Source organism: Cryptotermes secundus, unplaced genomic scaffold (assembly GCF_002891405.2).
Source record: "Cryptotermes secundus unplaced genomic scaffold, Csec_1.0 scaffold516, whole genome shotgun sequence".
In the NCBI taxonomy this organism is placed as follows: domain Eukaryota; kingdom Metazoa; phylum Arthropoda; class Insecta; order Blattodea; family Kalotermitidae; genus Cryptotermes; species Cryptotermes secundus.
Genome location: NW_019745084.1, coordinates 418,159 through 440,915, shown reverse-complemented (window position 1 = coordinate 440,915; position 22,757 = coordinate 418,159). Strand labels below are relative to the sequence as shown.

General features: G+C 45.5%; 1 protein-coding gene across 3 annotated transcripts in view; it reads right to left on the bottom strand.

Moving 5' to 3' along the window:
* LOC111874893 (alpha-mannosidase 2) overlaps window positions 1-22,757 on the bottom strand; it is a 393,048-nt gene that overhangs the window by 161,230 nt on the left and 209,061 nt on the right. For all 3 annotated transcript variants that reach the window (XM_023870753.2, XM_023870755.2, XM_023870754.2), the window contains one exon: window positions 19,059-19,151. In XM_023870753.2, the coding sequence (XP_023726521.1) occupies window positions 19,059-19,151 (93 nt within the window). The remainder of the gene's footprint in view (window positions 1-19,058; window positions 19,152-22,757) is intronic.

The following is a 22,757-nucleotide window of genomic DNA, read 5'->3' as shown; positions in this document are numbered from 1 at the left end:
GAATTGTAACGGATTTGAAAGAAAGCGCTTGTGGCCTATTCGCGGTACTACAGAGGAGTTTTCCTGGAGGGACTAGATACAACCACGAAAAGAAGCCAGAATAGCTGGTGGCCATTCCGAAATTCGAACCGAGTACCTCTCGAATATAAAACCTCAGCATTACTGCTACAACAACTTGTTTGGTCCCGTCATCATATCACAAAGCACTGATGACTTAGGAGGAATCGCGGCTTGTATTATCCAAAAAATAGCCTGAAATGCTGATCACTTCCTGCACCATCCCAAGCTTCAAGTCTTTGTGTAATAACGCTAAGGATGTTGTCACCAGACGGCCACTATGAATTTGAAATTATTCCTCAGTTTTCCAACCCCTGTGAGCAAGGTTGAAATGCCCCACGCTACTTGAACTACCTGTTTCCTCAAACAAGGCTCAGTCTCTCTGTTCAACAAGAGATTATATAGCAAGTAACCAAGTAAGGTGATCAGGTCAATTACAACTGAACCAAGTAATTTGAATCCCTTTGTTATAAAGGAGCAGAACTGGCACAAAGCGTTGCAAGTCCACAGCGCCACGAAGTCGCGACATCTACACTTGGGGAACTCGAATGGTAATTACGTCGCCCTGAACCACCCTAACTTCGTGGAACTCGTTAGCAATGCATTGCCACAGCCATCGCACGTGGAACTAACTCAGCATGCCTCGTGAAAACACAATGTTTAGTTTGTCACTCCCTTAATACGCGCTGGGGCGTCCCGGCATACAAAATTCCTGAAACCGTTTTCGGTTCTTACCAAAATGTACGCAGGAATGTCTGCATTCAGCCCATCTACTGCCCACGAACAATCTCAACAGTGATCAGCACGTCAACTGTGGCTATCCGGGATAGCTCAGTCAGTATAGCGACCGGCTACGGGCTGAGCAACCGAGGGTTCGGAGTTCGAGTCCCGGTAGGGTGAAGAATTTTCTTTCCCCCACGTCATTCAGACCGACTCTGGAGCCCACCCAGCCTCATATCCAATTGGTACCGGGGGCTCTTTCCCCGGGATAAAGCGGCAGGGGCGTGAAGCTGACCGCTCACCTCCAATTAGTGCTGAGGTCAAGAAAATGTGGAACTATACATCCACTCCCCTTCATGGCATAGTGCTTAATTAGCCAAGCACGGGGATAACTTTGTTCTGTTTTTACCTTTTCGCGTCAACTGTATCCGAGAAAAACTAGGGGCTCCGTTACGCGCAGCGGAACACACAGACAGACGGAGAGAGTGAAAGCAGATGGCATAAGCCTACCTCAGGAAAATTGGCTACCAACTATACAGCGTGTCCCAGGAGCGTATTGAGGGTTCCCTATAGAATAACTTTGAAATAGGAACCCACGTCCGCAAACGTAAAATAGCATCGCTAGGGCGGCATTTAAAATCATTTCGTTTAAACTTGGCGCCTCAATGTCGAACTGCATTGCATAGAGGAACAGCCATCCACCAGCACTCGTGCCATTGCCAAGATTGTGGGGACATCAAAATCAAGTGTTTGGAGGATCCTGCACGGCCATCAGCTTTATCCGTATCATCCAACGCGAGTACACGACGTAGGTCCAGCTCACTTTGTACCGCAAGTTCAATTTTGTCAGTGGATACTGAACCAGTGTTTACATCAGCCCAACTTCCTGAATAACGTGCTATTCACAGACGAAGCGCAGTTTACATGGGATGGCTGGTTCAACTGTCGAAACAGCCACGTTTGAGCTGACGAAAACCCCAACGTTACTATAGTTGGTTACCACCAGGCGCAATTTTCTGTCAATGTCTGGGCGGGCATCATTGGCGATCACTTGATTTGGCCTTTCCTCCTACCACCCCTACTCAATGGGCCCTTTTAAAAGGTGTTCCTGGAACGTATCCTTCCGACCTCGCTAGAAGACGTGCCACTGGTTGTGCGGAGGCAAATGTGAATACAGCATGACGGGGCGCCGGCACACTTCAGCATTGTATCTCGAGACTATCTGGATGCTGCTTTTCATTGTCGTTGGATAGGAAGAGGAGGCCCAGTGCCTTGGCCACCCGATCCCCAGACTTCACAATTCTGGACTACTTCGTCTGGGGCCATGTGAAAAGCCTGATCTACGACACGCCTGTGGATAATGAATTCAAGCTGTTGCCCAGAATACCTGTTGCATATGACGTGATCCGTGAGACACCTGGAATATTTGAAAGGGTGCGCCAAAGTTTCTTGCGTCGATGTAACGCATGCATTGAAAATGGAGGGTGCCAATTCCAACATCTACTCTAGCCAGTGCGTCTTAAAGAGCCCGGAGGGGGGTAATATGCCTGTGCATGCTCTTCGACATTGAGGCGTAAAGTATTAAATGCCGCCTTAGCGCTGCTATTTTACGTTTACGGACATGGGTTCCTATTTCATAGTTGTTCTATTGGGAACCCTCAGTACGGTCCTGAAGTATGGCACTTCAGAAAAAATTTGTGTGTGTCGATTTAAGAACTGCGTTCCAAAGCAAAAGTAGACGGGAAGTCTTTCGAGGGACAACTGAACTACCAGAAATTCGGATGATAATAATTCAATTCAAATCTTTACTATTTATGTGCCAATTAGAGTCACAGCACAGGTTAGATACACGTAATTAAATTATGGACAAACACAACTTAAAGTAAAAAACAAATTACAGGCAAGCGCTCGACGAAGAAATCACATTAGTACAGAGCAAGTAAACAAACAAAGATGAAGAGAGGTAACAAGAACACGATAACTAAGGACTACAAAAAACAGAACACTACGAGTATGGACAAATATTATTAACACTTTTAGGTTAATCAGTATAAATGTGGTTGACAGAAACGGCCCCGACTGCAAATATGTTGATCTTTACCCACGGCGTTGGCAGCACAGGCGCACCGAGCAGAAGAACAGTGTTTATTAGAGGGACAAACACCAAACAATGAGAAGCCCCTAAGATTGCTGGGAGGAACACGAAGATCAACGTTTTCCAAAAGGGAAGAGCAGGATATAAGCCAACGATAGAGCTGAATAAAAAAAAAAAGTGAAGAAAATTCATGCCTTAGACCGCGCGGCCACTATGATCGGATTCTGAAAACTTCTTCTGTCTTCCAGAATTGCAAACTGCGCCAAACGAATCCAGGAAATATTGTCAGTCCAACGGTGCGACAAAACCGCGGACCCGTGAAGCAGTACCCATACCACCCAAAGCTTGTTACTGTCTGAACTGCAGCAATAACAACGCCAAGTTAAGGTCGCGCTAGTTAAGGGCGAGTGGCCGGCGCTGTAATGTATTCATTTTGTTAAATTATTCCATCTGACTGGGAGGAAAGGGACACGAAATTACGACTTTTCCTTGCTCCCTTATTTAATTACATATTTCACGTAACATTAATCCACTCTCGTTTCTTGCAACTGTAGAATCCCCATTCTCTGTGGTCCCAGCCGCTTTCCCTTCTCCGTCCCTCCTCTTGTTACATGCCATTTCAACCCTAACGCAATTTTCTCATCTCAATTCATCTGAACCCCCTCCCCCAATTCCGTATTTTCTTCATCTCCTATTCTAATTCTCACAGCCCCACCACCTTCAAGTTCTTTGTTTTTTTTTCTTTCCTACAGCATAATCTAATTTGTCTGTCTCTTTTCATTTACCTCCTCCAGCACACCTCCCTTCTTGTGGTGCGCCTCTCAACCAACAACCCACCCCACCCCACTCCACCCTATCCACACTTGTCCACCTCCCTTATAACCCTGCCTTCGCAAATGCCACGTTGAATTATCTTTCTTCCAAACATCCCACGTAAGAACATCTACTCTACTAACCACGGCACGTTAGAACGTGGTAGGCAACATTAGGGAAGAGAAGACTTGCATAAATGTGCTTCAGTTTCCCATCGGCGTATGCATACCGGAAGTACAGGGTGATACTAAATTACTGTCGGAGTTTCTGTGGCCTACACATTTTAAAGCGGAAACAAATAAATTAAAAATGCTGAAGGAATACGAAAATTGAACTCAAAAGGTTTTATTACTTGTATAAATAATACTGCAGAATGTTAATCAACTTCAACATGCGCGCCTTTCGTGGTGAGTAACGACTGAAAATCATATGTCACGGAAACTCCGAAAATAACTGCGAATCACCCTGTACGTTTAAAACAGAATTGCTAACATACTGTGACGGCATAACCCTGTACGTCCATAACTGAAGATGAAACACCGTCGTTCCCATAAAGTTTGTGTTCAGAGACACGACATGTCCGCCATGAAACATTACTGTAATGCTGCTTACACCTCGCTAGTACTATCTACACACTCTGCTTGTTTCGGTTTAGGCACCCATCATCAGTCGATAGGCAACAAGCCTAACAGCTACTGTGCGAAAGGTTAAGTGATATTATCTAGTGCTGGGCCCCTCAGCCCTATGTTTAAATTCATAAATTATTCGTACATTTCAAAATATCTCATTTGACGCTAAATAATGCATAAAAGGTAAAGCTATCCCTGCAACAGACCGTGGAGGCCCATAGGGTTGTGAGACGTCGAGGGTCCCACATTATCTAGAGTCTAGACAAGCGGCTCACAGATAGATGGTGGTAAGGTTGTCAGCCTTACACGCCGGCAGCTCTTTACCCCCAGGAAAATTCATGATAGTTATTTGTGTGAAAGGCTAGAAGGATTAGCTCACCTGAAAAAATCCAAAGACCTCATCGGGTATCGAATCCGCGACCTTCCGGCTTGTAGCACAATGCTTCAACCAACTAGGCTACCGCGTGACTTCCGCTAAATAATGCATACATCTGATAAAGCAACGCCAAACCTACAAGTGCCACAAGTTTCGACTTACACAAGAACTTCTGCGTCAGGCGGCGTATGACACCCGCAGTCACACAGTCAAGAAGCACTTGGAATGAATTTCCCATGCAGCTGAAGTACGTAGGCGATATATCTGCTCGCGGAAAAAGTGCAGCTGACAAATGGAGGCTTGACACTACAGGACTAAAAAAACTGGCCCTACGAACCTTCGAGCCAACCATCGCTGGATATAACATGTGAGGCTAATTTCTCTGAACTTGCTCCCCTTTCGTTACCACTTTCAACTTTTCCTATTCTTTCGACTTCTGTTATACAAAACTACAGTTTTACGTGTGTTTTCGTATGGGCGCGAAACTTGATCTCTGACATTAAGGTAGGAACACAGACTGAGGGTGTTTGAGAACAGGGTGTTGAGAATATTTGGACCGAAGAGAGATGTAGTGACAGGAGGTTGGAGAAATCTGCATAATGAGGAGCTTCATAACTTGTACTCTTCTTCAAGTATATTTAGAATGATCAAATCAAGAAGAATGAGATGGGCAAGGCACACAGCCCGAATTACGACAGAGAAGAATACATATAGGATATTGGTGGGGAAGCAAGAAGCAAAGAGGAAGAACAAGACGCAGGTGGGTCGATATTATTAAAATGGATCTTAGACAGGTTGGGGTGGTATGGACTGGACTGATCTGCCTCAGGATAGGGACCGGTGGAGGGCTCTTATGAACACAGTAATTTCCACAAAATGCTTGAAGTTTTTCAGTAGCTCAACAACTGGCGGCTTCTCAAGGAGAGTTAGTATTGAAGAACGCTGCCGGCTGATCAGAGTAAATATGACGCTGAACAGTAGGATGACAGTAATGATGACGGCCGGTGTAAAGGTACTGGCGGGACTGAGAAAATCCAAGAAGAGCCTTGGTGTACCCGTTGCCTGGTGCAGGACGCGAAATGGAAATCAGTGATGATCAATTTTAGCATACTGTGCTGAGAAAGAGAGAGAGAGAGGAAGCGATGGCTCTCGGGTTTCCGGCAGAAACTCATGGGGATATCTCTGGAGCAAGAAACACGAAATTCTTAATGTTAAACTAGTGAAAGAAGCGACGAAATTTGACAGCCCGGTGACTGGACATATAAACGCGATGTGAGTTCAGTCACCAGGGAATAAGGAGGCCTAAGTCAGACAGGGCGAGGTGCAGGAAGTCTTGGAGGGAGCAGCAGACAGACAGAAGAAGAGAGGTTTGAACTCAAATTAGAAGCCGAAGGTTGCAAGTTATGTAGACATCTTTGAGACACTAGCCTAAGAAGAGTGTCCACTAAAGAGGGGCAGGTGTGCCTGTGCTTATTAATCACCACGCCATTAAACTGTACGTAAGAGTGATACATAGCTCAACGCGTGAACCACGGTGAAACTGAAGTGCATCGGTGGCGTTACCCTCGGAGGAATCTCCCGGTACCCACAGGAGAGGAGGCCGGGCGGGTTCCAGAGCCCGTATGGATGCTATGGAGATGAAGTGAACATTGGACCGACAGACACGGAATTCCTATGTTCTTCAGTCCGATTTCTAGCCACTGTTACTGAGCTATCCTCGTCCCATAGTAAAGACTAATGAATTATAAACCTTAAGGAGAATGAGTCAGAGGTGTGGCGGGGCTAGGGCCAGTTGTTGAGTACCCAGTTGGGTCATCCCAGGTATAAGGAGAATAAACAGTAACAGCGAGACAGCTCCTAGGTCGCCGGTACGTTTCATGATGACGTCATTGGATTTCTGAACTGACCTAACCCTTCCAGCGGCCCTATGGCCCTGGCGTCGACTCAGCCTCCGACAGAAAAGAGTACCAGGAATCTTCCTGCTGATATAGAGCGGTCAGCGTGTAAGGTTGACAACCTCACCGCCATCTGTGAGCCTAACTTCCTTTGATACGACAAGGACCGCATAGAAGACAACGCCTCCAACAATTCGTTACGGGAACGTGTTTACCGAGCTGTTACCTGGCAACGATAGGGGATATATACAGACAGGCCTACTGACACACGCGTCCAACAATTCTTCTACTGGTGCGTGTGTTCGTTGCTGCGGTAAAGTTTACCAAGCCGTTATCTAGCAATGAAAGTAGTGATACACTTTACCGAGCCGTTGCATAGCAACGATAGGAGAATACTTACAGATACACACAGCCTGATGGGAGAGATTTATGAACTACGCCGTTGAGATGAGCTCGGGTGTTTCATAAAGACTGGTTCAGGCACTCAGATAGCATGGAGATCGCATAAGCCTACTCTCGTTCTTTTTTCCCAAATAAGGAAATCAGGCTAAAGAAAATATGTACCTTCATCATTACGTTTCAGTTCCCTAGTAAGACGCAAAAGAGAAAACAAAATGATTACGGCGAGAATGAAACGAATGAGGACCAATGACTTGGACAGCACAGTCCGGAGACTTGGGCCTTCCCCCGCCCCACACACACCCATACTCGCGAAAAAGGGAAGCAACAGATTCATAGCACGCTCCTCCTAAATTGATTTCCTACTGTTAGGTTACCGTGCTGTACTTCCCTCGCAGTCTTGAAATGCGAGCATCTTACCGCTCTCGTGTGCCGCCTCCCGCCTACCCCTAGGCGTTCAAGAGCGGCATCTTCCCTTCAAAACTTTGAAGGCACGCTTACAATGTGGGCGTGTCCATATATTACACAGCAGACTATGCAGACGAGGATGTAAGTGACAACACGCCCAGGTATAAGACAAAGCGAACACAGATCAATATAGAGATCAGCCTATTGCGTGTGGCTGTTGCCCCTCCATGCAGAAATACACACCGCGTGTGTCTGCCATCCATAAGAAAATTGTGCAGCATTTACGTATGCCATAACTAACTCATATTGTCAAGTGCAGGGGTGACTTATAAGACGGGGTTTGAATCGAATTATTAGATTTGACACCTTATACACTCACACAGTTCGGGACTACAGGCAGTACAGCGCCATCGCTGATTTCCACGCTTTCCGCTTTCACCGTTACTAGCATACTGTGCTGAGAAGTCTTCACTAGTCGTATTCTGGCATCACTAGTCGTATTCTGGCAACGGATTTATCACAGTCTCGCTGTCACTTGAAATCACACATGAAGTCTTCTCGTCACAGTCTAATTCCTTTGTTGCCCTTATTCTGCAGCTCCTCATATTCCGGCAGGATGACGTCCCGAAACCCGCTTCTTCGCCCTTCTGTAATAGTTCTCTTCCCACATTCCTTCATCACTCTTTGGTCGCCTTTATTGTAGCTGCCTCTTTCGCTGTACTAATAATTATGTCAGGTTGTTTTTATTACATAAGGAGGTGAGGTTTGTTGTATTCGGTAGAGCTGAGGGTCTCTTTTTCAAGGTCTTTAACGGGCCTCAACTCCGAGAAGACAGGAAATAAACTCAAAGCTACATATGCACATATCAAGTTTAATTGGTTTATTATTATTAAACATTCATGCCCTTTCTTACTCAATCTAATTTTTCTTGCAACTTGCTTAATTTTGTATTTACAGTATATCTCTTTGAAGCACACCACTTTTTGCTTGTCGCCTTACTATTTATAACTTACAACCTGGCTACTAACGCTTATTGGTACTGACAATAAATATTCAACTGACTGACACAAGTTTTGCTTCTGTATTCAAAGAGAGCCGGTGTGTGACTGACTTCGACAACTGACTTCTTTCCAAACCGTGAGGTCCTTGGCCCATCAGCTTCTTGGATCTGTCACACCCTTAAATTCTGGTGATTGGACGTTTTTTAAATTAGGGAGTTCACTTTATTTCCATGATTTCCAGTCAGCTCACTGTGACTTTGAATTGTAGCCCTTAAAGACATTACGTAACTTTCGACGGGTCCTTGATGGATGCTACGCTTGGCTTCAGTCTCTGGCCGTCCTCCTTAAGAATTACGAGTTGCCGAAGCTGTTAAGTTTCGAATTCTCAAAGACTGCCGCGGTTACACTTTCGAGCTAAAATTCTAAGAAAAATCCAGAGGGGTTCTTCCTGTTTTACTGCAAGTTTGAGAATATGCTAATTCTTACATGCAAGAATAGGCCTATGTCTCACTGACTCGTTCATTACATCCCACTGTGAAACAATTACTTTGTAATTAATAAACCTAATTAAATTTGAATGTGTGCATGGCAGTGGTTGCGGCTACACCTCGACACTGCTGTCTACCCGGTCGCGTCTTCTGTGTCCTTTTATAACCCCTCGGCATGGACCACACAGAAAACACTGTCTCTGTTGTTAAGTAGGAGTGTTTCTTGGTCCGTTTACCTAGCGCCGAACAATTAGGGTACGGTAAATAAGAAAATAGCCGGTCACGGTAGCCGAGCGGTCTAAGGCATGTACTGTCTTCGCTCGCTTGGAAACCGGGATCGTGGGTTCGAATCCCACTCAGGGCATGGATGTTTAGTTTGTGTGTGTGCGTTTTTCTGTGTTTGTGTACAGGTAGAGGCCTTGCGACGAGCTGATCACCCGCCCAAGGAGTCCTACCGAATGTGTAAGATCTAGAAAAACCGAAGTGAACGGAGAAGTTCATGGAGATAGGCCTAGGCCCACTGGGGCTGTAGTGCCAAGGGGGGAAAAAAATAAGAAAATGGACAGAATATGGGGAACTTGTAATGGCTTTGAGAGAATGACGAAAATCATAAACGAAAAAAAGAACAGTCAGGGTAGCCAGTATCCTGGCTTGAATTCGAACTGGGCACCTCGTAGATACGTTATTGCTTGACCCAAATTTCTCAAGAATTTCCTTTTTGTCCTTCTTTCCCTACATCTTTACCGTCACTTCACCACGCTGGTCATCCTATTCTAAAGAAGGAGGCTGTTAATTTCCTCCGAAACGACAGTACGTTTCTGAAGAAATGAATGCGCGCGCACACATGGATTGCATTTCGTACGAAGCAGCTCAGAGCAGGCAACAGCAACAGATATGAACGTGTACATACGTGTATGATATTGCGTAAGCAGTACCTACCAGCAGACACATTACGAGTATGTGTATCTTTTGTTGTACTCCATCGCATTGCGGTCGGTCAAAGTTACGGCTCAACTGGGTTCAGCACAAACTGCACACAGAGAATTAGCTACTGCCTGCTCACTTCCGTGGCATGCATTTTAATCCCCATTTTGGAAACACATCTGTTATTCTGTGCGTGGTAGCAACCAGTCCACATCCTACCACATCTAAGCATACACTTTCGTATTTACGTCAAATGACACATTTCAACTGCATTATCATTATTATTATGGCACCCGTCAATAATGCAACGATATTTAACATATAAAAGACATCTAAAATATGTTTCTCACCAAAAGTGTACCTTTAATACCGTTCGATGTTAAAATCACAAAATGTCATTATGACACTAAAATTATAACTTATACACCAAAAGTGATTATCACATTACTAAAATGTCTCTAGTTTTACATATGCCTTTTCTCAATTTACAACATGTTTCAGCCGCATATGGGCCATTATCGGGCAATTTTTCTTTTCTTTTCGGGGAGATCACTGCACTGTTAAGTTTATGGAGAACTCGGAATGCCAATTTGTAGCTCTAATGACGGTGACTGAAAAATTACTTTTTTTTTTCTGGGATATAAAGCCCTTTAGCCTGGCAGACAGTTATTTTTAATTCGCTTAGTGGGGGTTGGAGTCCAATTGGGTCCACTCGGCACAGCGGTCACTGATTGGCCTTTTGTAGCCTCCCCGGGTGATTATGATGGAATGAAGATTGGCAGGGGAAACCGAAGTACTCGGAGAAAACCCGCCCCAGCGCCACTTTGTCCACCACAAATCCAACTTGACCAGATGCGGGATCGAACCAGGGCCGCCGCGGTGGGAAGCCAGTACTGACAGTACTGACGGTACTGACAGTGAAAAGAATGGCCTCAAACCTCGCTCTATCACCCATTTTCACCGTGCCCGCGTGTTCTCCCGAAACGTTCGTACATGGCATCACGTAAAAAATAAAAATCTCCTAATCTAAACTAAAAAAGGTAAAAAAATGCTACAGGGTACTCCTTTTCTGATCACGACACTTTAAAATTTAACTTCCATGTTGTTGAGGGAAATTTTACGAAACTTTGACATGTAGTTCTACACGCTTGGAAACATTTCGTGTCGTTGGCAGCGCTCAACTGAGCAACAAAATGGAGTCGTATACAAGGGATCAGAGTCTGCTTGTTACCAAGATGCTTTTGCTTTTCCAATGGTTGCTGCGTAACCATCGACGTCGAGGTGTGCTCCGTCGGAGAACCACGTGACATCCATGACAACCGAACTGCCCTCTAGTAGCGCTCCGCATTCCCTCGCAAAAGCGCAACATCTCGCTATTCCGCCTTCCCACACTCGCTGACTCGTAGAGTTCTATTTTCTGGGACATAACGCCATGTAGTCCACTGAAAGTCAACTGACGTTTCGCATAAACACGTTCCCTCCATCTTCATGGTCGAAGAATAAGCCAAGTAAGCCCTGAAGATGGAGGCAATATGTTCCTCGGAATGTCGGTTGACTTTCACAGCAACCCAGCCTCTACAAGAAATGAATACCAGGAACCTTCCTGAGGGGTAAAGGGCGGCTGGCGCGTAAGGCTGACAACCTCACCGCGATCTGTGAGCCGACTGTCCTCGACGTCTCACAACCCTATGGGCCTCCACAGCCTGTTACAGGGATGGCCTTACCGTTTACACGGCCTTATATCACAGAAGACAACACTTCATGACCACTGCTGTGAGAACCCCGAATCCTGCACAATGGCCGACTCCGCTGCGTGTTGCAAGGAAACAAGTCATCACAACAGACATTCCACGCAGTGCTGGATGATGACCCCAACTTGCTGTGTTACTGCCTCGTGTGCTGCACCCACAACTTCTGCCCTTCGCACCTCGGATCTCAAGTTCCTTCAACCCGGGAGATTTTGTTTCTGGAAGGAGGAGCACGAGCACAGAGCCACTGAAGACGCTGTTTCTCCATAGTAACAAGCCGCAAAAGTTGAAAAAAAGTCGTTACACAGAAGGGCCATTCACGTCCTCTTCCGGCCCAAAAATGTTTACAAAAATGGGCTCCAAATTTCTAACGAGAACCAGAACGTGAAGAGGCTGTACCTCCGTAAGGAAGCTTTTATTTGCAAGATCACCAAGTCTCTTATCCTAAGTTTCATATCTCAAATAAGGGAAATATACTGTGACGCGCATGGCCATTGCTAGGCAACGGCTCGGTAAACATTTCCAAAGTTACGCTCTCAACAGGACATCCATTGCTTGCTAACGGACCATTAAACACGCATTATTTACAACAGGAGCCGGTATTTTCCGTGGGGTCCGTGCCGAGGAATTATATGAGACCACAACAGTCAGGAGTACGGGGGAGAACAAAGGAGTGTGAGGGAGTACAACGAAGTTCAGTCGGAAGTCAGAATAGTTCCAGTGGAGTGTCCAGTCTGAAGATGACAGTATGTCAGATAGTGATTTGTGAACTGTTGTAACCATTTGTATAAAGGTCCAATAAATTCCCATCATCAAATAAAACCCTGTTTGCGTGACAATACACTACGTAAATCAATACTGTCAACTTTTAGGGGTGTGACTATAGACGGGTATGGCTTAGATACTGGATATATTAACGCTACTCGGAACTACAAGTAATTACAGCGCCACCGCTGATCTCCATACATTACAAATCACTACTGCAAACACTAAGTCGTCTCCAGCCTACAGTGTCTTCAAAAACCGTTCCCTAGCAACGGCTTCTAAAACTGGAGATTCTTTAGATTCCGCTGTCAGATCCATCCTGTTCGGTGAATATCGCGCAACTGAACTCTCTTAATTTCCCTGAGTGAGAGCAGGGTCAGAGGTACTTTACGACTGGCGGTTTACCTCCTATCAGTTCATTTTGGCGAGAAGCCCTTGAGACCCACGACCAGCAATTTTCATTCAACTGAACCCTTGCGGCTATAGTCCTTATATAACATTCTCTCTGATGAGGGGATGAGTCTGTCGTTTACTATTGCTGCTGGCCCTCGCCAGCGAAGTCATTCTCGGGTCCGAGTCCCGGGGGACCCATGACCACATTTTACTGTCTCAGATTCGAGACTTCACCAGCCTGGAGGGTCAGGTCCCCGTATTTATATCACTCGTTGCGGACCGCTTGAAAAAAACCGCGTTGTCTAGCAGTGGCTCGCTTGTTTATCAAGCTGTTTCCATGCAACGGAAAAGTCTTAAGTAGCCGTGTCAAAAGTTGCGCCTTGTGCACCTAACAAGAAGGAAAGGAGGAACAGAAGTCACTTATCTTCCGTTTCAGAGAGAAATTAAATCCAATTCCCCCCCCCAACAAAAGAAGAATAACAAGCCAGAGGCAAATAGTGTAGCGCGGAAGAGGGCAGGACTGGTTGTGAATCGATGTCAAACGGACGCAAGATTCTGTCTTATAAGACGCATCTCCTATAAATACTTATAATCTGCACGTTAGAACTGCAACTGATTACAAAAACTTAACATAGTTTAATGTACGAGTAGTAAAAAGCTTATACATAGTTTCCTTAAAAGAGACGGCTGGGAAGATGTGTTGTGGGACGTGACGCCGCAGAGGCTGGCACAAATACACCAACGACTAGCGAGAACAACTCTGAATAAGTAGGCGACGAATTCCTCAGACACGTCGGCACCAATCCACCAAACTATGTGGCGTCAAGGTCGAGAATGTCGTAATACTGTGAACTGTTATTGGGGTCATGGCAGACATAGCGTGTTTCAATGGCATTAGCGAAGTTTGCACGACATTCATTCAAGACTTTGCAGGGCGATTATTAAGACTGTTATTTCCAACCCTTCTAGAACGACGTTCATTTAAAAATATATGAAAATTTATTTTCTACCCCTGTACAGTTCCAAAAATTGTTGACAAGAAAGAGACATTACGTACTGTTTCTAATACCGGTATTTATTGTTCAAGTGACAAATTTGGTACAGTTTACCTACTATAACACATTTTCGAAAATTCCACCGTCAACATCAATGCACTTTGCAACTCGTGTGAGAACATGGCGTGTTGCTCGTCTGTACACTGTACAGTTTACTGTATAGTGAAATAGCTCTACCTCGGTGCAACTCGTGTGAGGACATGGCGTGTTGCTCGTCTGTACAGTGTACTGTGTACTGTACAGTGAACTGGCTCTATCTCGGTGCAACTCGTGTGAGAACATGGCGTGTTGCTCGTCTGTACACTGTACAGTTTACTGTATAGTGAAATAGCTCTACCTCAGTGCAACTCGTGTGAGGACATGGCGTGTTGCTCGTCTGTACAGTGTCCTGTGTACTGTACAGTGAAATAGCTCTATCTCGGTGCAACTCGTGTGAGGACATGGCGTGTTGCTCGTCTGTACAGTGAACTGTGTACTGTACAGTGAACTAGCTCTATCTCGGTGCAACTCGTGTGAGAACATGGCGTGTTGCTCGTCTGTACAGGGAACTGTGCAGTGAAATAGCTATATCTCGGAAACCGTACGGAATAGGACATATGTACATGTACACTTTTTGCGTAGCATGGCCAATACTATGACCTCCCAGAATACTGGCCTTTACTCCTGGGACACCCCGTAGAATATCCCTGAAAGGGTAGCGGGTATACCATTAGGGGTTAGTGGGGACTGGGGTGGGTGATTAGAACGCAAGAAACAAGGGTGGCCAGACTGTCAGTCGCCACGCGACACGGACTGCCACTTCCCGTCAGCACACTGCGACGTGGGTCACGAAGGAAGCGGAAACCCTGCCCAGACACGCCACGTCTCATTCTGGACCATTTATTCAAATTTTGTAACGCATTTGCCGAAGAAGGAACCGAGATGCCTCAGTCGGTATAGCGACATGCTACGGGCTGAACGGCCAGGGTTCAATCGTGGGTAGTGTTACTTTCTTCTCCACAGAGCCCACACCGACCCTGAGGCTCACCAGCCCCCTATCCAATGAGTCTGAGGTGTGAAGCTGACCACTCACCTCCATTCAGTTCCGAGGGAAAGTGGAGCTGTATGTGTTCATGGCGCAGTACTTATGCAAAAAACAAATTCAATTTTCATTTCATGGAAACGTGTAGTCTGGTAGGTAGGTAGGAACGTGTCCAAGGAACATACGGCCTCCATCTTCATAACAGATATATCTACAGAATGTTCCCTCGACACGCTGGAGAGCGTCCATTGGATTACACAGTACTAATGACACAGAGGAGCACGATATGACAAAAATAAAGGACGTCCACTGCAGGTTACTATTATTTTTTATTATAATTATTAGTATTATTAGGGTGGAATGCAGTTCAGTTACTAAATGGCTCACAGAGGAAACTGAGCATTTGGTGAAATGAGAATTGGCAGGAGAAGAACTACTCGGAGAAAACCCGCCACATTGTAACTTTGTCCTATATAAATCCCAGATGAACTGACCCGGGATTGAACACGAGCCACCGGCAAATAAACGCTTGAGATATGGACCGGCCTAGACGTCTGTCTCTCTTGCGGGAGATGTGTTGTTCTTACTGTGGTAGCTAAGCAGAGTAGTAAGCCATGGGATGCGACGCCGTTTAGTCTGGTAAAATGCACTGACATTTCACAGCAACCCATTGCGTCCACATCCACAGTTGAATTTCTTGGATTACAATATCTTCCTTAAGACAGGGGCAGTACTTTCCTCCGAAACGTCGACAAATATATGTGTATTCTACTTATCATCGTGCCCTCCCTATATAGCAAGGCTACCATTATGCCCGTTCGGCTGCGTGATCTCCTGGTCAGTCACACCAATAAACTTCCGAAACAATGAAATTCTGTATGAACGTCAGGACGTCAAAGAGTTTACTGAAACTGAGTATTTTTGTTATACTTTTCCACCGTCAATTCGGAAGCACGTGGCAGCGTAGTTTGCTGAGGCACCACGCTACAAGCCGTAAGGTCGCGGGTTCGATTCCTGAAGATGTCAATAGATTCTTCAGTTGACCTAATCCTTCCAGCCGCACTATGACCCTGGGGTCGACTAAACCTCTAACAGAAATGAGTACCAGGAATCTTCCTGTGGGTAAAGGGCGGTCGGTGCTTAAGGCCGACTGTCTAGAAAATGTGGGAGCCTCGACGCCTCACAACCCTATGGGCCTCCACGGCTTGTCGCAGTGATAGATTTAATTTTTTTACCGTCAATAAGACCGTGAAAAACGTGCACACACATGAAGTACATGAGCGCCAGTTAACACTGCGCGATGAAACTTATGTGATGAGAAATGTTCCGAAATATGAACCTTACGTGAATGTAAAGGTTTCTGTAGACGTGAGACACACAGCCGAACTTCTGCGTGATGACTGCAACGAGTGATCAATAAAGGTGTACATATGCAACTGCGAACCCTGCGTGAAACACTTGTTAGTCCCACATTTTGAGATCTGTGAACATGCCGACAGTGAAACTTTTCAAAAGAAAACAACTACACGTCTCAAGTTCGCTCTAGAAATTCTTGTTTCAAATTAACAGCAAACGAAAGAGAGAGACAGACAGTCTGTGCAAATGGAACAGCGCTGAACAAAGAAATAGAAGCTGAATCCAGTTGTGACAGGCCAAGAAACTTCCATTTCGGTGGAGGTTAAATTTAAGGGACATGTCGAGACTTTGCATCAAAGAATCGATACTGCATTATTAAGTTCGTAATTCTGCACTGAACCCAAGCGTAACACACCCACGAAATTGGTTCACCAATTACTGATAAAAACATATAAAATATTCTGTGACTTTGTCAATTCTGTTAACGACAATGACAGTAGTTGGACTGCATAGCGTCCAGTGGAAGGATGACTGATGAGTGATGAATAGTAAGGTATCTGGAAGGAATCAGTTGCCTGATACAGGTATCGTCCGGAAATCTGCCTGGAGGGACTGAATAAATCCATGAAAAACAGGACAGCCGGTGTCCCAGCCGACATTCGAAAGAAGCACCTTTAGAATTAGCCTCAAGCGTTACCGCTCCGTCAGCTCGGTCGATTATACTTAACCACGCCCATATATATACATCATTCGGAACAAGAATTACAATGCGAGAATCGTACTTAAAATATTACGCAAGTATTCAAGGTCTTATCATTGGTTGCAGTGTAGTTCACAGCAATACTGCGTGTAGGAATTTCAGACTACCATTGCAGAGGAGTGTCATTCTTACGGCTGTTCATGTGATCGTAAGCAGACAGAACACTAGTCGCCCAACATGTCATTTTCTGCAGAAAGTCCGCAAATGACTGATACAATTTTAATTTGTTATACCAAGGTAAGCATTACAGCTATGCAATTGTAACTAGTGCCTTTTGAATGACAAACTCTCAAAGTTTGATGCTCAATGCGGGTTCCATTCGTGGCCCGACAAATGTCCAGTCTGTAATCAAGCTCATCCCATATTCAACTGTCTCGACAGCTGCGGTGAATCTCAACTTCAGTGCATCAATGTCCAGGGGCAGAGGTGGCACAAACACATGTTCCTCTAGATAATCCCACAGAAAGAGGTCACATCGCCCGCTGAACACTGGTACATGATTTTGTTGTCGCGTACTCAATCATGCAAAGGCTCTTCTCTATGCAAGACGCCATTTCTGATAATTACGGAGCCTGGGGGCAAAGGCAGCCAAGGTGGGGATAAGCCGTCAATATTGAAATCTCTAACAATCTGACTTTCCGCTGATACCGATTATACTACTACTACTACAGTAGTAGTAGTAGTAGTAGTATGTGGGGTATTCTTTGTAGTTTCTTCACATTTCATTTCCGAAAGCGCAGGAATCACCCTGTACTTCTGGAAATATAATTTCGAGCCACCCAGTGGCCGCGTAATCCTGATCCGTTTGCCGGGGTCATCACATGGCGTACACAGCAGACACCGTCCACCGCACAGTGCGTACTAGTGGCAGGCTGTGGGGTGTCTGTGGGCCCTCAATTCTGAGAACGTGGCTTCACAATCCCCAGCCCGTGAACCTGCAGGAATTACTACCGCCCGCGATTATAACTGTGACCCCTGAATGAGGCGGAATTTTCCTCCGAAGCGTAGGTACCCGCCCACAAAATGACACAATATCACAATTTGAAAAGCAAGGACTGAGAAAACTTAAATACGTGTTACCTTCAGAGCACCCCTTACGCCAACCTGCACGCAGAAATCGAATATGTGATAGTAATGACATTTTAAGGTGCCGCGCCATAGCTCAAGCGGCTAGTCGCTGGCTTCCCACCGCGGAGGCCCGGGTTCGATCCCGGGTCTGGTCACCAAATGCTCCACAATCACCCTCACCTGTCATCTGGGGCTGGTACAATAGGCCAGAAGTGGCCGCAGTACAAGGGACTTAGTCCCACCCCACTAGCAATAAAAAACATTTTAAAATGAAACTTTATGTTGCATTAGAGACGGAAACAAGTGGACGACTGATGCTGTAGTCGTCTATACGAATTCACTTCGGGTTCCTACATTCGAGGTGTGAGCGGTTGGGAAGAGACTGATCAAGTGGGAGTATGACAGAGTCAATGAATGATGCAGTGATAAAGCGAGCGACTGATCTGTTGTGACAAGATCAGATGAGACAAACCGATTGCTCAGGCAGCAGACAAGGTGATGGTGAGCGGTTGGGAAGAGGCTGATCCAGTGACAAAGTGAGCGACTGATCTGTTGTGACAAGATCAGACGAGCAAAGGATCAAATGAGAGTGACCGATTGCTCAGGCAGGAGACAAGGTGACGGTGAGCGACTGAAAAGAGTGGGAAAATGATCTGGTCATCAGTAGCTGATGATCAGGTGAGGGAGTGCAGGACTGATGAGTTGACAGAAAGATCGAATGAGTGACTCATCACGTTAAAGTGAGCGACTTATCAGTTGGGAGAACGAGTGAGCGTCTGTGCGTTGAGTGTGAGATGAGGAGTGTAGAAATGTAGCTGTAGGTACGTAAGAAAGTGTCTGAGGAAAAGTGAGAGCAACGACATATATTCTAGGCATCCACAGACACCCATGAGTTCTGTTGAATCACATTAACACTTTGTTTCAGGGGGGGAAAAATCACACATGAAATATACCGCAGATTGCGGACCGCTGCGAACCAGGGGCGGTGCCCCCAAATTGTCAAGTACAAATGCCAGGTTCCTGGATAACCTGCTAATCTCAGTATCGAACTTATCTACTGTGGATGTTGACACTGGTCAGTGCTTACCTTGAGAGGGAGCTTGGGCCATTTGGACTTGCGCACTTTGTAACGCTCCTCGAAGTTGGAGTCCCAGTATTCACGACTTTTCATCCAGTAGGGCTGCAACGAAACGGCAATAATCAATGCAAAGGTTTCATAAACACAGCGCAGAATACCCCCACTACTAAGTGACTAACTCCCCTCAGTAACTTAACAGACATCATTTCTTTGTGGGTTACTTTACACCCATTTCATTATCAAATGGTATAATTACAGATCAATTAGAAAGAGTTTGGACGGAAACGAATATGGCCTAATTGAGGTATCAACCTAGCATTCTTACTAATACCATAACTGACCAAGTTACTGAACGAAAGCCCGAACAAATCAGTGGATGAAGTAACTATGGTAACTGGGCCAATAGCTTGACGACTCGTGGTTCAATTCCCACCTGTGGGAAAGACATTTCTCACTTCTCCACTGCGACCAGATTGCTTATGGGGCCCATCCAGCCTTCGATACAACGGGTATGGTGTTTACCGCGGTACTACTGTGACGAGAACCCCCCCCCCTCATCTAACGCTGAAAATAAGAATCCATGGAATCCATATCCATATACGTCTTCATGCCATGGTGCTTCATTAAGCATTTTACTCTTCAAGTTAATAACTTATTAGGAGCAGTATGTTCTGTGATGTAACGCGGTGTAGTATGGGGCCAGCCCGTGCTTCGCATGAAATACCACCTCCAGTTTCAGAGTCGAAGAATAAGAGAAGCAAGAAACGAGCGGAAGCACGCGGAAAATCTCGTCCACACAAACAAACCACCAACCAGACACAGCGCAACACACATCCACACGTGACACTGGTGTCACGGCAGAACATCGAGTCCAGCAAGACAGAACATCCAATGACAGCTGCCAGCAATCAAGAATACACAGAATTACATTATACACATGCTTTGTTGACGATTTGATACAGATTAAACAAGTCCAAGCAGGCCACAGAACTTTTATATGCTTATATTGTCACGTTATGAGTGACTATAGGCGGGGTTTAGTTGGTAATTTGATTCACTAAACACTTACAGATCCTAAATACAAGCAACTATAGCGCTATCGCTAATTCACACACTCTGCAGTTCACTACAGGACGCATTAAGTCTTCTCAGTCTGCTGTGTCTTCACCAATCGTTGCCTGGTGACGGATCCCAACAGCGCCCTCTGCTTACGTGCTCACGTTCTTACCGGCTGGCGAGTGTCCCACAACTAACTCACTCGCCAGCGCACTCATTCTCGGGTCCGAGACCCGCGGGACTCATGACCATATTTTGCTGCCTCAGATTCGAGATTCCCCCAACCTGGTGGGCCAGGTCCCTGTATTTATATCCCCCAGGAACAGGGTAATCCAGTTATACCCCCAGGCACTGAGTTCCATTTTCGTCGCCTCCTACGGCTCGCAGGGCTACGGTGGAGTTGTTCGACCCCGCCTCCACAGGGCATACCTGAATGCCACTGACCGGTATATAACTTCGTACTGCAAAGGACGTCACCAGCACTCACTAGTGAGTTATTGGTTTATGTGCGCAGCACACAAAGTCATGCATAATACAGCGCTGATACCATCCTGATAAAAACGAGAGTGGGTCGGGCTGTCCTGTCACAACGCAGCACACAGCGTTGTGATACATGAAGCCGACTTCAGCACGAAAACAGCGCATTACACAGCAATGTTTCCGTTCAGCACGTCTGAAATGATTTGGCCGCTACGTACCGATATGTACCAGAGACAAGAGTCGCAGAAATTCTGAAGTAAACTGCCAAACTTTCTCGTGTGGACTACGTCTCATGTCAAGACAGAGCCCCATTCCCAGTGAAGGCGGTCTCTATCGACCCATATACTAGTGAGACGGAGAGTCAGTTATTAGGTCACAAACGGAAGCAAAACAGCTGTAATGGACTAATTGGTTTTCTGTATGTATCACTATGTAGCACCACAGTTCAGTTTAGGTAGCAGAAGCGCATGGCCATGTTCAATGGCCGGTTTCTGTAGTAAAAATGGCGACCGTGTTTGAGGTGTGTACCACCTAAGAGCTGGGTTTCGTTGTGCGTTCTTTTGGGGTAAAAGGACTCAACGTAAAGGATATGCATAATGTTTCCCTTTTACGGTGGGAAATGTTTGTCGCCTAAAGCGGTTCACAGCTGGGTTGAGAAATTCTCTCAAGGACGTTCGAAAGTCGCAGATGATGCCCGTCCTGGTGCGGAAGTGGCTGGGAGAACAGTCAAAAGACTTCAATGCCGCGGGTTTCAGCGCACTGGTAAAGCGATGGGACAAGAGTATAAATGGTAGACTTGAAAGGATTCTGACGATGGTGTATAGTGTATTTCTTTTGGCTTATCGTCGAGTGATTGAGACTAGCTCTTTCTAAGGGGCCCAACTGAGTAGGTCTATCCTTCCCTATCTACCTGAAAACGGAGACAGATCCAGTCTCCGAAACGTCTTTTTTTTGTCTTTTATATACCAGACGATGGGTGAAGTCCAAAATAAGCCAAAAGAAGTACGAGTATAAATGTTGGAGGAGGATATCTCGAGAAAAAACAAATTTCCAAGTATGAATATCATACGTTTCAGGTTTTATATCCATTTGTGGACTATTTACTGACTCTCTCTCTCTCTTATGAGAAAGAACTGCAATGATGAATTAGTTGATCTCGAATTTAGACTGATTTACCCGCTTTCAGCAACGCTGAACGCGGAATGACTTTTTTCTAACGCCGTATAGGGTACTTCGGAGTCTCTTCGGTCATGGGGCTACTTCATTCACGCTAAGAAATTCCTGCACTAGTTAGGCAAGTTTACCTGCTGATATTAGAACGCGCTATACATCGCCCTCTTGGAATTTTCAAGTTTGCGTTTAACTGTGCATCTGGAGGCAAGTGATTTCGGCTTCATTTCAACATTTGTGCAAGTTAATTAAATGCGATATAAGCTCTAACTTAAGCTATAACGCTGAAACCGTCTTTATTTCACGGCGTGTGCAATCTGATGTGCCTGAACCACAAGAGAGAGCCTCCAGGTTCTGTTGAATCGCTTCAGCCCTACATCTGCTTTACTTAATTAAGAGTGGAAAGGGGCAGTTGTGGTCACTGAGGAGCGGCTACTTCGGTCACCCGTCTGCGAACTCTATGACTGGTGACCGGTACCTTGTTCTGCTTCAGATGTTCAAATAGCGCTTACAGTTTGTGGACAATGAAGAGTTGCGTTGATAAAGTTCTGGGAGGGAAGTCAGTTTTGTAGCTATGGCAAAGTTGTTTACAGCTTTTAATTATTTTTATATGTAGTCCTGATTCCTGTGTAATAATCCTTCTCGTGGAGTACTGGTATGTTTATTCTCTTGTCGCGGGGTTGACTCCCGACGAGGTCACTGGATTTTTTAATTGACCTAAGTGGTCGGTAAATCCATTCACTGATTCAAACCCCGTCTATAGTCACTCATACAAGTGATAGTACTTTATGGAGACCGATCTCGGAAAATAAAAATGTATGGATAGTATTTTCAAACAAAAATAACGATACGCACATTTGGGGCCCAAACTCGATGTACTGTTCCGTTAAGAAGGGCTGGATCGACGGGTCTGGTTTTAATTTCACACATTTGAGATGTTGATGGTTCCAATAAAGCGAACATGCTAGATGACACATAAAAGGCGAATGCATTTCAGCAGCG